This window comes from Vitis riparia, chromosome 7 (assembly GCF_004353265.1).
Source record: "Vitis riparia cultivar Riparia Gloire de Montpellier isolate 1030 chromosome 7, EGFV_Vit.rip_1.0, whole genome shotgun sequence".
Taxonomy (NCBI): domain Eukaryota; kingdom Viridiplantae; phylum Streptophyta; class Magnoliopsida; order Vitales; family Vitaceae; genus Vitis; species Vitis riparia.
In genome coordinates, this window is record NC_048437.1 from 25,961,554 (window position 1) to 25,977,199 (window position 15,646).

Sequence of the window (15,646 nt, forward strand, 5' to 3'; positions counted from 1 at the left end):
AAAAAAGAGTTATTTTTAAAAAAATTTAGGTTCATCAATTTGAAAAAAAATAAAAATAATTTTTAAAAATATTAGTGTTTGATATATAAATATGTAATATATAAATTTATACTTTTGGTACGACAAGTTTTTTATTTTAAAAATCAAAAATAGAAAGTATATCCAACTTAGTTCATAAAAAAGAATTAGAAAATTAATGTGTATTTATACACCCTAAAATAATATCAATGTATATTATGATTTAATCCACTAAACCCATCCATGCAATTCGACATATAAAGGTCACCCCATTACCCTGAGTAAGAACCCATCCCCATCCTCTACGTGGAACTCAGAAGCTCCGCTGCCAAACAGTCAAGTAAAAAAAGTAATAAACGGCGTCGTCTCAACGCTACCACCCATTCACTTGGATCTTACTATAAATTCCCAATTCCTCCACATTGCCACATTGCTACACAGCAGGGAGAGAAAGAAGAGAGAGAGATCTGTTCTCTCCATTTCCCAAAAATACACTTTGTTCCGAGGCAAGTTTTTCACCATTCTTTCTCTCTCTTGCATCTGATCTGTTTGGGGACTCGGAATCAGGGTGGGAAATTAAAGGAAAATGTCTGGAAAGTGCTAGAAATTTTATTTTTTATTTTTTTTTCGTTTGTTGGATTTCCTTGTTTTTCCTTCCTGTGCTCCGAGATCCAAATGGACTCTAAACCTTTTGAAACCCTATATTTGGGATTTCTGTCTTGAGTGCCATTCGTTTTGTTCATTGTTTTGATTGTTGTCTAAGGGTTTTTATTTGATTTATTTGGTTTTTTGTGAACTGGTTGATGGATCTGCATTTCTAGGTTGAATCGTTGAATTGAGCTTTTTTTTCGTAGATTTGGTTTGGTTGGATGGATTTGTCCTTTTTGCTCATGGCAGGATATGGATCTATTATGATATATTTGATTTGGCTTGTAGATGGATTCATGTCGAAAATGAGATTTTAATGTATTTCATGAAAATTGTGAAAAATGCGAAATCACAGGAACAGATTGCATGCATGTGTGTAAATATTTCAAAAAATCGAGGATGATTATTGACTGCGTCCATTTGGGGAAGGCAAATTGGATAATTACTTTTCATGAATTATCATTATCTGTTTTTCATATCTGATTTCCGTAAGATTTGGCTTTTTAGTATTTGGCAGAACCATGCGATTTAAATTTTAATTTTTGTGGTTGGGAATTTGGAAATTGAAGATTTGATCTTTACCTGATTTGATGCGGAGGTCATGTAAATTTGTGCTTCTTTTAAAAATTAATTTTAAGGTTGATTGAACCATAACTTGCGTTTTTTCAATTTATATAAACGTTTTGATTATTGATCTAAATTGTTTAGCTGCATTTTCACTGAAAATTGCCATATTTTGTTGTATACTTTATGGACAAAGGGATAGGCAAAATAGGCTGAAACCCAATTCATTTGAGCTGCATAAAGTGGAAGCTTTGAGAGTTATGACAGGTGGTTTTGGTACATATCCATGTCTTGGTTACAAAAGAAAAATCATTGAAATTTTTAATCCTGCATTGTTGCAGAGTTGATCTAGTATATCTTCCGGTAACTTTCAACCATGCCATTTTACACGAAATGCATTTGGACCAACTATTTTATCATTTATATGACTTGATTTTTGAATTTATTGGAGCCATCAGACACAAAAATGGGGCTGTCTTTCACCAAGCTTTTTAGTCGGCTTTTTGCTAAGAAAGAGATGCGAATACTGATGGTGGGTCTTGATGCTGCTGGTAAGACTACCATTCTGTACAAGCTCAAGCTGGGAGAGATAGTCACCACCATTCCTACTATTGGTGAGTTTGTCATCATTTTATATGGAAAAAAAAAAAGTTGAACATGAATGTATCCCGTAGGAAACATATTGCAATTGTGGTGAGATAGTTCTCTTATTCTAAAATGATACTGCACCCCTGTTTACCTCTTTTGACCCGGGTTCTTTTATCCTCTGCTAGTTTATTTTATATTTTGTTGAAATACTGATTCTCTTTTCAGATTTAGTCATAACAAATGAAGATAGAATTCTGCCCTATTTTAGTTGTCTTGACATACAAATGGATTTCATGTTGTTGGAGATTGAATGCTTTTGCCTCTAAGTTGATTGTTCTGGCCATATTCCTTTCTTACCATCTGCATTTTTTAATCTAAAGATTCCCATGTGCCCCTTTTTCACTTGTTAAAAGATTTGCAAAGTGGTTCTTTCATGTTTCCCATTAATTCTCTTTTTCATTTGCCACTTGATATTCTTTGATCAGGATTTAATGTGGAGACTGTGGAATATAAGAACATTAGCTTTACTGTTTGGGATGTGGGTGGCCAGGACAAGGTATGTGGTCTTAATTATATAACAGGATATTGAACACCCCCTCTCTAAATACTGATCTTATTATTGCACCAAATTTGTCAACCAAGTGGGCAACAATTATCTTTTTTGGTTTTCCAGATCCGACCTTTGTGGAGACATTATTTCCAAAACACTCAGGGTCTGATCTTTGTGGTTGATAGCAATGATCGTGATCGTGTTGTTGAAGCTAGGGATGAGCTGCACAGGATGTTGAATGAGGTAATGGAATTATAAAATGCTTCCAAGATTTTTTCCATTGTTGCAAATAGCTAAGCTAAGAATTTTATAGACAGCTTCCCACTTGGATTTTTTCTGTTAGCTGTAGTGTCTTATCTATAACAATATCATGGAATATTGGCAGGACGAGTTGAGGGATGCCGTGCTGCTAGTATTTGCTAACAAACAAGATCTTCCAAATGCGATGAATGCTGCTGAGATCACTGACAAGCTTGGCCTTCACTCTCTGCGTCAACGCCATTGGTAACTCAAGCATGCACACAAATTTTTGAAGCGGTGACTGCTTGTAGTCTGAAATTTTCTCAAGTGTTTGTTCAATTATTGCAGGTACATCCAGAGCACATGTGCCACATCCGGTGAAGGGCTGTATGAGGGATTGGACTGGCTCTCCAACAATATTGCAAACAAGGTGGAGTCGTACACATAACTCATCAAATTCAGCAAGGCTTTCACATCTCTAATTGCTTCGAATTGGCTTCTAATCTTTTTCATGCTATTTGCAGGCATAAACTGTACGATCCTGACTTTCGGGCGCGATCAATGCTAGGAGACACTTTACCTGTTGTTCCCTTCTGTCACAGTTTTTTTACTATGTCAACAATGTTAACTTTTTACCATGATTGTGGATTCTGTAGCAGACACTGCCATTTGCTTCCTCGGTTCCAGAATTATTCATGAATTTTTATTCTTCCTCATCATGGATTTTATCTCAATGGCTTTGTTTGTTTAAATATTTCATGAAACAATCCTATGAATTTAGAGCATCTAATTTGTTCTTTTGGAGGAAATTATATGGAATGTCCATACGATAACACTTTGATTAACAAGTGCAGTGGGAAGGTGTTTTAAATATCGGAATGCTTGCTGTGAGTTCAACTCCACGGGGAGGAAAAGACGATATCACCAATTGCCAAACAAGGAAAAGTAGAAACAAGAATAATAAAAAGGACATTGGAAGTAGAGAAGCAATTCTAGCTATACCTTTAATAGAAGATATGGAAGGTGTGTCGGCATGTGACTTTCTAGCTTCCAAAGCAAATTAAAATAAGACGGCAATAGTTGATATTTTACTAGAATATGTTGGAAATAGGTTGGTTTTATATCAGCCTTTGATTTGAATTAGTAAAAGCAATGTCTCATGATCGGAATGTGAATAGCCTGCTGAATGGATGAAGGTGTTCTATTTAGAAATAAAAATTCTGGCATTGCCTTCGATCAGGTGGCTTTTCTTAGAATTCTACTGACAAAGTGGTTATCATACATTCTCATTATATTGATCGAGTAGAGGCGCCGGAAACCCTGCCGAAAGTGCTTTTTAAGCCATGTCTCGGTGAAGTTGTTTTCGCATGGCTAGTGACAATTGCAGTGAGGGCTGGCCTTTACAGAATAACCGGCAAACCAAAGCCTTTTATAATCGAGAACATCTCACTTGGGCTGCACAAGGAGAAACATGATGGCCTTTACCATCACTGCATAAACAGTACATAGTCCACTCACGTAGGGGAGGATTTGCTATGGGCTGTAGAACACTGTTTCCTACTTCTTCCACCTGCCAGAAAGTAGTAGAACCTCCACCCAACCCAACCACACTGACTGCAATTACCTTCATCGCATCCCCCTATCCCCTCTAGTTCTTCTGCGTTTTCTTAAACCACTCCTCGCTCTGACCATATAAGTGAGAACTAGTAGTAGAAACTGATACAAGGATAAAAAAAACATCACAATAATTTAGATGCTTGTTATTCTAGCACATAGGTTACACATGGTTAAGACAAATCACCTTTTGCTTAGGAGTTACACATGGTTAAGGAGACAAATTACCTTTACTTGGCCACACCTTAAGCCTTTTGCTTAGGAGTCCTACAGCTTTTGCAGTATGTTTGGGACTATCTGATTCAACATGGAAGTGATTCTAAATCTGATATCTCTACCATATTTTCTGCTCTTTCCCGAACTTGTGTTGAAGGCCCAAACATAGCCATCTTCTCTGTCAAATTCTGAAGGGCCTCATGCTTGTTTGCCAATTCCATGAGCACCTTGATTCTCCTAAAAGAAACATTGCTCGGTTTATGCCCCTTTTCTATCATCTGTAAACAACACTTCTCCACCTCCACCAGCTTCCCCATGTCACAAAGCATATCAAACAACACATCAGACACCAGAATATAAGACCCAAAACCCTTCTCCACCATGTCATTCCAAAGCTCAAGCGCCATTTCCACCTTCTCCTGCCTTCTAAACAACCTGGTTAGGAACATACAAGACTGAGTGTTTGGCAAGCACCCAGTCTTTTTCATCCTCTGATACAAACCCCATGACCTCCCCAAATCATTGGACCAATAAAAACACCTAAAGAACAAATTGTAAGTAGTGGCATTAGGACTCAAACCCTTACCAACCATCTCATCCATCAAACCGTCAGCATCACCAAGCCTATTTGCAATGCAGAAGTTCCTGATAGCTGCATTGTATGCAGCAACATCTGGGTAACATCCATACTCCTTCATTTCCTTCAAAACATCCCGAGCTTTGTCCGGCTGACCCACCAACCCCAAACCTCCGATAATACTAGTATAAGATATCACATCCGGTGATATCTGCTCATCCCGCATTTTATCAATCACCTTATACGCCCTCTCTATCTCCCTCCCCTTGCAGTAGACATCAATCAAACAATTATAGGAAACAACATCGGGTTCAACCCCCATTTCTCTCATCTCATCAAAGAAGCCCTCAGCCTCCTCTGCAGACTTCCACCCAGATAAAAGTATATTAAAAGTTCGTAAATCTGGCCGAAAATCATGCTTCAAACTGTGATACACATTCCTCGCATCTCTCATACTCTTCTCTTGACATAGAGTTCTCAACAAAGCGTTGAAACAAGCAGTATTGAACTCCGGAACCAGTTTCCTGAACTTCCTAAACGACTCCACTGTCTGCTTCACCGAGCAGACCTTGGCAATTCTACCTAAAACCACCTGAACACTACGCGGCGATATCAAAGATTGGTCCTTTCTACGCATTTCAACCAAAAGCTCCCAAATTTGATCAAATCTACGGCTTCTTCCTAAGATATAGAGCATTGTGTCCAACGAGAACGGAGTGTGGTAAAACCCTTTCCTCTTATTGGTATAATTGAAGAAAGCCAAAGCTTGAAAAGGGTTTCCATGGCTGAATCTGACCCTTTTCAGAACTTTATCGATCAAATCGTTAGAGAGGAACACTCCGCTCGATTTCAGAGATTGTTTCAAGTTCCGAGTTGATGAAGCGCTACTGACTATTCGGAAAACTGTTTCAACATCGCCGTTGTCGACTGTGGTTTCGGCTATGGTTTCAGACCAGTACAATCGAGAGAATACTGAACTGGGGTTTTGGGGATTTGAGTTCAGACCTATAGTGGAGATGGAAGGAGCGTACCTTGATGAAGATTGAAGAGAAAGGGGCTTCAGAATCATCCTTATGGCTCTATGATTCATTACTCCAATTCGATCCAGATCGTTGTTTTGATTTAGCAATTCGGATGAGAAATCTGTAGAGTTATGTTGAAATAAGAGAATCCTAGACGCGGTTATCAGTGATTAATCGATAATCCACAAGCAAAATTGAATTTCAGATAGAAAGAGGGCGTGTTTCTAGTTCGGAATGACATTATTTTCGGAGAATCGAATAGGGTTGGACGGCATGGAGAGGATCGAATAGGGTTGAACTGCATCTCCATGAAACGACACCGTTCTGCGAATTATGAGTTTGGAATCTTTGGATCGATGTTTTCAAAATCGGAATTACCATGTTGTTAAAAATAAAAATATTATTATTTATTAATATTTAATTTTATCTTTAACATTAATAATATGAAAGGACAAAATAAAAATATATTGCTGATAAAATTTTCTTATTTAATTCACATTTTAATTGTTATATATTTTATCATTTTATCATCTAATAAATTACTATGTTGTTTTATAAAACTTATATATATATATATATATATATATATATATATATATATATATTTTAAGCAATTTTGATTTTCAAATTGAGTATATTAAAGGAGAATGTAACTCAATCCCTGATTTCCTAACCCGTGAATTTTTGCAAGATTCACAAGAACATGGTCCCCAAGAAAGACAAACAACCTCTTAGGTCCATTAAACCTACAGATTCTAAGAATTCTCATTCAGCTCTTTCTGAGAAATTCATGCCACTTTATTATGACCATTTTGAAGTAGCAGGTTCTTCCAGCCACTTCAATCATCACATTCCTTCAGCATCCCCTAATAGGGATATAGATTCAAGCTCGGAATCTCTACCTTTTGTGGAAGATTCCTTCCCCACAAATCCATCTTTTAACAATACTAACACTTTATCTGATTATATCAATTGCATTTTTGAATGGCAGGGAAGGTATGAGACTCTTGAAAGGAAACTTAAAATAAACTTGAAAATTTACATAATTTAAAGACCATCTATCATAGGAGGTAAATAATAAAACATAGATACATATAGAGAAATATCTTACAATGGGAGAAAAGCTTTGAAGAAAGCTTGGGGCTTGAAGGGCTTACATGATGAGAGAGAAAGAAGAGAGAAGGGAGAGCCTAAAATTATTCGTGCTTACAAATGAAGATCAAGTCTCCTTAAATAGGCAAAAAGATGGGACAAAGCACTGTTTGCTAACTGTCATGAATAGTAGTCACGTGCATGAATAGTGAATAGTGAATAGTAAAATTCACTTTTCCACCGAATTCCACCGAAAAGACCCTCTTGACAGGCTACTTTTGACAATTTCATCGAGAATTTTTGCTTTCGGCGGAGAAGACAGCTGACAAGTTGCTTTTATTGCTAAAAACTGCTTGGCTTGATTTTTGGGCTCATTTTTCTAAAATAATAAAAAGTATATGTGTAGACCCTCATTTTTCTCACTTTTGTGCAGCTCATTTTTTTTCAGGTGTCACAATTTTGGGTGGTCATGTGCTGCCTCAAGAGAGGCTACTATGGAATCACATTAGTGGATTGAGGAGCTATGAGAGTATGACACCTGTCAAGGAATATTCTGGATGAGCGTATTTTTTGGCTTGAGGGGCAAGTTTGAAGACAGAGGAGAGATTTTTTTTCTTTGATAGTTGCAGTCTGGTTTTGCTGGGGAATGAGATATCTTTTTGCTGTTATAGAGAGGTTTTCTATAGGATTGCTCTGAGGAAAAAAAAAAACAAGGAAAGAAGGCAAGACAAAGAAAAAAAAAACTAGTTTAGGAAGCTTGCTGGGAGACTAAAAAAAACAAGAAGTTAGATATTCAAAGAAAAATAGAAAATGAGGTGTTCAGAGAAAGGAACCGGCTTGTTTCTTGGGGAATGATAGTTTGAGAAGAACCAGAGAGTGAAGCTTGCTAGGGAGAGAATACTAGCTAAGAGCGATAAGAGAGGAGGTTGCTTGAGGAGCAAGAGAGTTTTACGGAGAAAAACTGAAGAAGAGAAAACAGAGGAAGGTTGTGTTGTGAACTTCCAGGTAAGGCCACCTTGAGCTTGGTATGTTTCAGTTTCTTAATGTTTTGCTTCATTCTCTATTAATCTATGATCATGGTTTTATTGTTTGTTGTGGACATCAAGGATCATAGGGTTGTTTTGGTTGAACATGATTATTTGCATATAATGCTCTGTTTTGATTGTCTTTGATACTCTTGTTTTTCCTCTGTAAATGGTTCGATTCTTCTTTGAGTTTGGGTTGGATGTCTGATAATTATATTGTGGACTTCCAGTTCGTTCCACCAGTTTGCAGCTTGTTCATCACTCATGAAATGAGGCTTTACCTAATGATCCCTTGGGTTTCTCATTTTTGCTCTGTTTTTTAGCAATATCATTCTTCATATTCCTCTACTCATGTGTATCCAATTGTGGAAATGTCTTGGTCTGTATATAACTATCTAAGAGTTTCAATTTAGAGAGATTCGAGTCTCATCATCACTCATCCTGATTCTGATTGTGTTTTCTCCATCGAGTTTGGGAGTTTGTTTGGCTTATAATGATGAGAAGAAAGAAGGACTTCTGAGTGGTGTTCTGTGCATCCATCTAAGCGACCTTGGACCATAAGTGGTATTCAAATTCGACGTATGGACTCCTAACTAGAGTTGGTCAATGAAAGGGGAAACGACGGAGAAGATTTATGGATCATAATGTTACTAAAACTTTGGAAAAACAGTAAGAGGAATCCGAGAAACGCCGCATGTTGATAATATTGAAGAGACGGAGAGAACATTGATCACTCTTTAGGAAGCAGATCACATAAGAACATTAATAGCCCTTGAGTGCATCAGTTACTAAGAAGAGCAGCAAGATGTTTATTCAAAATTTCGAAAAATGGTGGAGCCTACAATCTAGAAAAAAACCTTCTCAGAAAGCATCAACTCACTCTCATCTTTCCTCAGATGCATGTTTAATCACCTTAGACACCCCATTTTCCAACCCATCTCTTTCAATTCCTTCACTCATTCTACTATCAAACCCATTCCCTTTGCAATCTAACCACCTTCCCATCCTACCTTCATACTTCATCAGACCCATTACTATTCCTATTTCCATCCTTCAATATCCATTAAATCCCTTTCTCTCACTACATTATGCCATTTGTTCCATTAGTCATAACCCACACATTCATTAAATCACTCTCTAGTCATCCCACCCACTGCTTATAGCTCACCATCAAGAGTCTTTCATAATCATGAAGAAGAAGGTTGTGTATTCTAGGTTCAAGAGTGTCCATGTCTTCTTTGGAAGCAGCACTGATAAGAGAAACTATTACAGAGGTGCCATCTTTGAATTAGAGTAAGACATGGTGATGAAGAGGTTGTACTTTGGGCATGGAGATGAAAGTATTGGTTTGATGGGTGTAATTTTCTGGCACTCTTCACCGGGTGAGTGTGATGAGAACCAAATGAAACAGGACGAGGGTCAGATGCCAATCTGCTGAGACTTCATTCAAGGCAAGTGTTACCATGAAGCATCATGTTGATGTCTGTACAAGAACATTAACTTCACCACCAACATTTCTGCACCATGAGACCCGCTCCATATACCATATACTCAAGTACCTCTCTATTGTCCAATCATATGAGAAAACTAATGGGTTTGGATTTAATATTCTCTTATTAGAGCATGATTAGACTGAGGTTTTGCATTTGTTAGAATCACTAGAAGCTTTAAAATAAAAAATTGCTAAGGCTATGGAAGTTCTGAGGAATGTTTCCCAGCAACCAGTGAACAACCCATCAAATTAAATGGTCCCACTGTCGCTAAATGACACTCTTACTTCCTGAATTTTCTTGCAACAATCTGGGCATGACCATTGGGAGCATACTTTCTAGTGTGTTTTCTATATAGTTTAATCTGAGTCTAAGAAGAAAGAGGAAGTACAACATTCAATCACTAATCTAAGTGTACAGGGAATGTATGTAGTCTGGGTGACGATTGAGAACCAAAACTGCTTGGATACATGTTGAATCAGAGAACCCTCCCGAGTACTGCTTGGTACAGGTCTCTCGTTTTCTTGCTTTACAGTTTTTCTTACTGCAACCAAGCGAATCTATCAGAGTACATTATTGAAGCCATGGAGTCTGGAGTTGTGGATGTTTTTCGTGTCTTTGAACAAATTGGGCTTCAAGTTACAAAGGTTAACGAGGAAGCTTTTAGCAGAAAAAATACTTGAAAATTTGATAAACGGTCAGTTGCATGTGATTGAGAAGGTTAGTCCAAGCATCAAGTGTTCATGTATCTCTCCTTGGTACTTCAATCGACCATCACCCGTACTACGACAGTAACATTTTTTTTATTTGTGATGGAATCGTGTCATCTGCTTGCACTATGACTATTCCAAAGCAGGGACGTTGCAGAGATTTGACTCAAGCCCTCCTTGGTACTCATCTCATGAAACACAACGAGAAGTTTATGTTGGCATGATATGGAATCATTTATTTGATCAGCTTTTAGAAGGTCTTTTGATATTGTTGTTCACCACAACAAGTGATGATCTTCTCACTATCCACCAAATTTTGAAATTGTCGAAGAGCACCATGTTCTTCAATTGACACATCGTTGTGAAGAACGAGAAACTTGTAGTGCTCAGAAATCATTCGACTGGGAACCCTATACATCTTGCGACATCCTTGATAGCGAGTCATTTATAGACTTTATCGAATCATATTGGAGGACCTGTGCATGATTTCTTCCCAGGTAAGCACGATCCTTTGTGCATACTATCCTCATTTCCACCCAGTAGGATGAGACTGTCACCAGTGAATGACATAACTGCTGGTATCAAAGAGTGCATCATCAAGCCTGTTATTCTTGAGAAGTACTCAGATAAAAAAAAAAAAAACATTTTCCAACACCCACTAAGCTATTTCTCTCACTACCCATTTCACCAATGACACCCACATCTCTCATACTCACCAATTTCCATTTTCTCATATCTATTAAGCTTGGTTACCATAACACAATTACACCCATAGAACCCCTCATACCCATTTCTCTCACTATATTCCACTACCAAACCCATTCTTTCTCACCACATCTCCTATTCATCCTTATATTGCATGCGCCTATGGCCATCTTTCAATGTTCGTTCAACCTCATACCACCATACCCATAAATCTACACATAACCATACCCATTTTCCCTCATTGCCATATTTCCATCTTTCATGACCATTACTCCTCACTTCTCTCACTACCCACCTCTCTTACTACTTTCTCATCTTCTATACCCAAAAAAACTCTTCATCTTGATCACTCCTCGACGCGAAGGAGTTTGAGAAGAGAGTCCGACCTGTTGAAGCAAAGGGTTTCTTCGAAGATCCGTCTCCAATCATTGATGCAGCACTGTGGTTGCAATCCTAATACAGTGAGAAAGTCAAAAGAGAACCTGTTGATTCTATGGTCACTACCCGTATACTCGTTTTAAACCCATAAATCGAATGTCTTGTTGATAAGGGTGGGGCCATTTGTTTCTGAAGTGGGGAGTGTTATAAGAGGAAACATCAGTCTTCTACCAAAGGAAAATATTCCCAAGGTTGCATTTGAAGTTGATGAGATGGTGCATATCATTGGAGAATTAAATGGTGCTGGCAATGCCCTTTTTCAAGTAATATTGCGGTTAAAAGCTAATTTATTTGGAATTGAGGGTACAACAGTTGCATTTCCATCAACCCTTCTTTACCTTTCCATTGTCAAACACGTCAGATGGTTCAGGATATGGAAGTTCTATCTTGTGCTTAGTGGGAACCACGTGTTTCATTGCTTTGATCACCTAGAATGATGTCGTTGAAAATAGAATTTGTTCACACAGCTCTGATATTACCCTGTCTTCATTTTTGTGCACAGTCTGATTCACGAGGAGATGCACGCCATGCATTAAAGAATTCATGGATGCTTCCAGCAAACAGTCCATGGACGGGAACCCAAGTCGAGTTAACTCATGTGATTGGTCTAATGTCTTTTCTTTGTGGCTTCGATAATGACATCATTGTTGTAACGTTGTCATGCATGCGACTGTCTGGATTGTTGTCCCGTCCCCCCAAAATTGAAATTTTGAGCATTCTTTTTCAACACCTACATTAGAAAGGAATAGCATAACAGGCGAGGTGCCAAAAGAATTGAGAAATTTGTCAAATCTGGTTACCCTACATTCGGAAAATGACAGAATACTTAATATACCATCCAACCTTGGTATTCTTAAGAAGCTACAGTTTTTTTTTTTTTTAATCAAAACAATCTCACTGGGACCATCCCTCACTCGCTCCCAAGTCTTCCCAGCTTGATCAATCTTCTGCTGGCATCAAATGATCTCAACGATCAAATACCCGAGGATTTATCTCAATGGTCAAAGTACAATTTTACAGGATTCATGCAGTAGGCTTATAGCCTTGAAAGAACTGTCGTTGATAGTGATAGTAATGAAAGTCACAAATGGTAGACAATACTCAACTGGACCTTCAAAACGTGCTCGTGACTCTGATATATTTGACATATATTGTTCACCATATAATAGAGACCCATCCAGTGTAGACCACCCAACAAGCCTTGTGCATTCACCAACTACCAAGTTATGCCATTTTGGAACAAAAAGCTTTGGGACTTGTGATGATGATGATCAGACTTCAGTATGACCCCTATGGCAATAATTCAGTTTCTTTTACAATTGAGCATTCTTGTATTAGTTCCCAGAAAACACCTTCTATTTTGTTCAGCATGACACCTTTAAAAATGGGCAGATTTTATTGTTGGTAAGTCTTCTGATAGTTTGCATGCACATAATTCAATGAACTGAATAAACAGTGTTTTTGGTACCAATCATGTCACTAACGTCTAGCATGGTTCTTCTCTCCATTTTAATGGCAAGCAATCCTCTCTTTGCCCCTTTTTCATCATTTCCAAATGGCACTGATCAAAGTTTGAGGGTGTCGTGTTCGACTTGGAAGATGTGGGCCACTTTCTACGATTAAAGGCATTGCCAAGAGAAGCTGTAGGATATGAAATGCCAACACCTGTCTAAATGCAAGCAATCCTAGATGTTTTGGTGGAGGAGCAGACTAAATTACTTGGGAAGAGTTTATCCTTTAGAATTCCACTTATGGTTGGTGGTGATGCCATTCCAAGACAACTCCACCGCATTCAACAAAGAGTCGAACTAATTGTAGGAACTCCAAGCAGGCTTATTGATATTTTATCTAAGCATGAAATTGAGCTAGATGATGTTTTTATGCTTGTTCTAGATGTGGTGGACTACGTGCTATAGAGAAGCTTATGTGACCAGGTAATGCAGATTTTCAGGGCTCTATCACAACCATAGGTTTTGATGTATTCTGCAACAATCTCACATGAGGTTGAGAAGGTGACAAGCTCAATGACAAAGGATATAATTGTTATCTCCATGGGGAAGTCAAACAGGCCAAATAGAGTTGTGAAGTAAATGACCATTCTAGTGTCGAAAGCAAAGCAATTGACCAGAATCTTGCTAAGCTTGGAATAAGACCTTTTTCTTATGGTTTTGTGGTGTTGTCTATTTGTGACAATGGTTCAGTTTTCAGTCCCGAGGTGCTTGATCTCACCAGAAGAAGGTCTCATTGAGAAGTTTGCAGTTGGTGTCTCTATGGTTACCTCACCTTCATTGGTTATCCCATACCCAATCCTAGTACTTTACATTGGGCCCACACTTGCATGATTTTGGTCTGCATGGCCCCCTCCCTAGGCCTATTTTCATAACCCATACCTGCATGCATGTCTTCATAACTGATTTTTGAAAAAAAATCAGTTTTCAAATGGTTTGATTCACAACTCCTCATCTCTCTTTAATTGTTTAGGATCATCAAAAATCAATTTCTAATAAAATTTTGCTGTCATTTTTCTTTCTAGCATGCATTTTTCATAACTTGCATGATTTTTAAAAATGTTTTAAATAAACATGAATTAAATTCTGTAATTCCAAATGATGGAATTTATAGAATGGATTCATGCAAAAATAAATTGGGCTTTGGTGGGGGTCCAACATTAGTGAGGTTTTCTTCAAAAATAAATTTGACTGAAGTGTCTTGAGTGCTATTGGTAGTTCATTATCTTGTTTAGTGACATGTGTGACATAGTTTGTGTTCATTATTGTGCACTAACCCTACTTCTCGATAACGTATTATGGCTCGTCACTGAAGTACGCATGCACTCTTACTTTGGCCATTCTTCATGCCTTGTTTTGATATTTTTGCATATGATCATTTTGGGTATCTCTTGATCTACTAGCCAATTGTCACGATTGCTTCATTATATTAGTAAAGACCCGTTTTTAAGGATTTAGAAGGGTGCTACGATCATTGTCGTACATTCTCGATAAGTAACATGACCTTCGAGCCCATATTTGGTTTTTCATAGACCACATTTTCCAAATAAGGAGTCACACTTAGAGTTTTCTTTCTTATTTTGTTTACCCTTTAAAAATAAAACAAAAATAAGTAACGACTCCAAGTCATTTTCTTAATCAATAAATTATTTTCAAAATAAAAAGTGAGTTCCTCATCAAGTGGAAGCGCATGAGCGGAAATACGGGGTCCACAATATGATATAATATTATAAAAAAACATAAAATCAAGTTTTGGTTACGCTCAAATTCCTTGAATCTTTTCCAAAATATAACCCAAATTGAGTTCTAATTTGAAAAAAAAAAGCCATAACTCCAATCCAACCTAAATATTGAAAATAATTGTCCAAATCTATCCAAGCATCGAGTTACATTCGAATTGGGATAGGTCAACCTACCCAAGTTGCACCCTTATATTAAACCAAGTAATTTAATTTCTATTTTTATTTTTATTTTATATAGAAATGGAAAAGAAAATTCTTTAGTCATATTTCAATATAAGAATAATATCAATTTTTAATTTATTGAATTATTTTAATGACCATCTATTAATAAAATTAAACTAAAATTTTAAAAATCCATAAACAACTAATTAAAATAAGTGTTAATTTCATTAACATGCTTGAACTTGAGTATAAATAGACTCAACCATCATTGGTTTCAAATTTCACCAATTAGCACCCTTATAAATTTATTTTATTTATCAAATTTATTTTTAGAGAAATTTTAAATAAAAATATTTTAGATACAAGCATTTAACAATTCTCTAAAAATTAAATTTTATTTTTCAAAAACTAAAATTACAGATAAAATACATTTATAAGGATACTAACAGATGAAATTTGAAACCTACGTGGCTTGGTGTATTTATATTAAACCTTAGGAGTCGTAATGAAATTAACCCCTTAAAATAAACACAATTTACTTAAAAAAAAATACTTATTAATCTTGTAAAAAGTTTTTTAAAAAATTATAAGAGATAAATGTGTTTTAATACAATGGTTTTGATAAAATATAAAATAAAAAATAAAAAATGAATGAGATACTACTTTTATAAAATAATCTTAATTCAAATGAGAAGTAAAGAAAAATAAAAAGAGGAAAAAAATAATTAAATAGAATA

The 15,646-nt window shown here is 36.7% G+C and overlaps 2 protein-coding genes across 2 annotated transcripts; one reads left to right on the top strand and one right to left on the bottom strand.

Annotated features, from left to right (window-relative positions):
* Positions 1-425: 425 nt before the first annotated feature.
* LOC117918479 (ADP-ribosylation factor-like) lies at positions 426-3,380 on the top strand. Its single transcript, XM_034835174.1, has 7 exons — positions 426-524; positions 1,689-1,844; positions 2,304-2,374; positions 2,492-2,611; positions 2,754-2,872; positions 2,957-3,038; positions 3,133-3,380. Exons 2-7 carry the CDS (start codon positions 1,697-1,699, stop codon positions 3,136-3,138), a joined length of 546 nt encoding a protein of 181 aa, XP_034691065.1. The 5' UTR covers positions 426-524; positions 1,689-1,696; the 3' UTR covers positions 3,139-3,380.
* Positions 3,381-3,795: 415 nt separating this feature from the next.
* Positions 3,796-6,337, bottom strand: LOC117918478 (putative pentatricopeptide repeat-containing protein At1g02420). Its single transcript, XM_034835173.1, has 2 exons — positions 4,451-6,337; positions 3,796-4,324 (listed from the first exon to the last, which is right to left on the bottom strand). The coding sequence occupies exon 1, from the start codon at positions 6,103-6,105 to the stop codon at positions 4,525-4,527; it is 1,581 nt and encodes a 526-aa protein (XP_034691064.1). The 5' UTR covers positions 6,106-6,337; the 3' UTR covers positions 3,796-4,324; positions 4,451-4,524.
* Between the last annotated feature and the right edge of the window lie 9,309 nt (positions 6,338-15,646).

Coding starts and splice junctions, on each gene's coding strand:
- LOC117918478 (XM_034835173.1), bottom strand. CDS start 6,105: ATGAATCATAGAGCCATAAGGATGATTCTGAAGCCCCTTTCTCTTCAA.
- LOC117918479 (XM_034835174.1), top strand. CDS start 1,697: ATGGGGCTGTCTTTCACCAAGCTTTTTAGTCGGCTTTTTGCTAAGAAA. Junction 2,375..2,491: donor ATGTGGGTGGCCAGGACAAG/GTATGTGGTCTT, acceptor TTGGTTTTCCAG/ATCCGACCTTTGTGGAGACA. Junction 2,612..2,753: donor TGCACAGGATGTTGAATGAG/GTAATGGAATTA, acceptor GAATATTGGCAG/GACGAGTTGAGGGATGCCGT.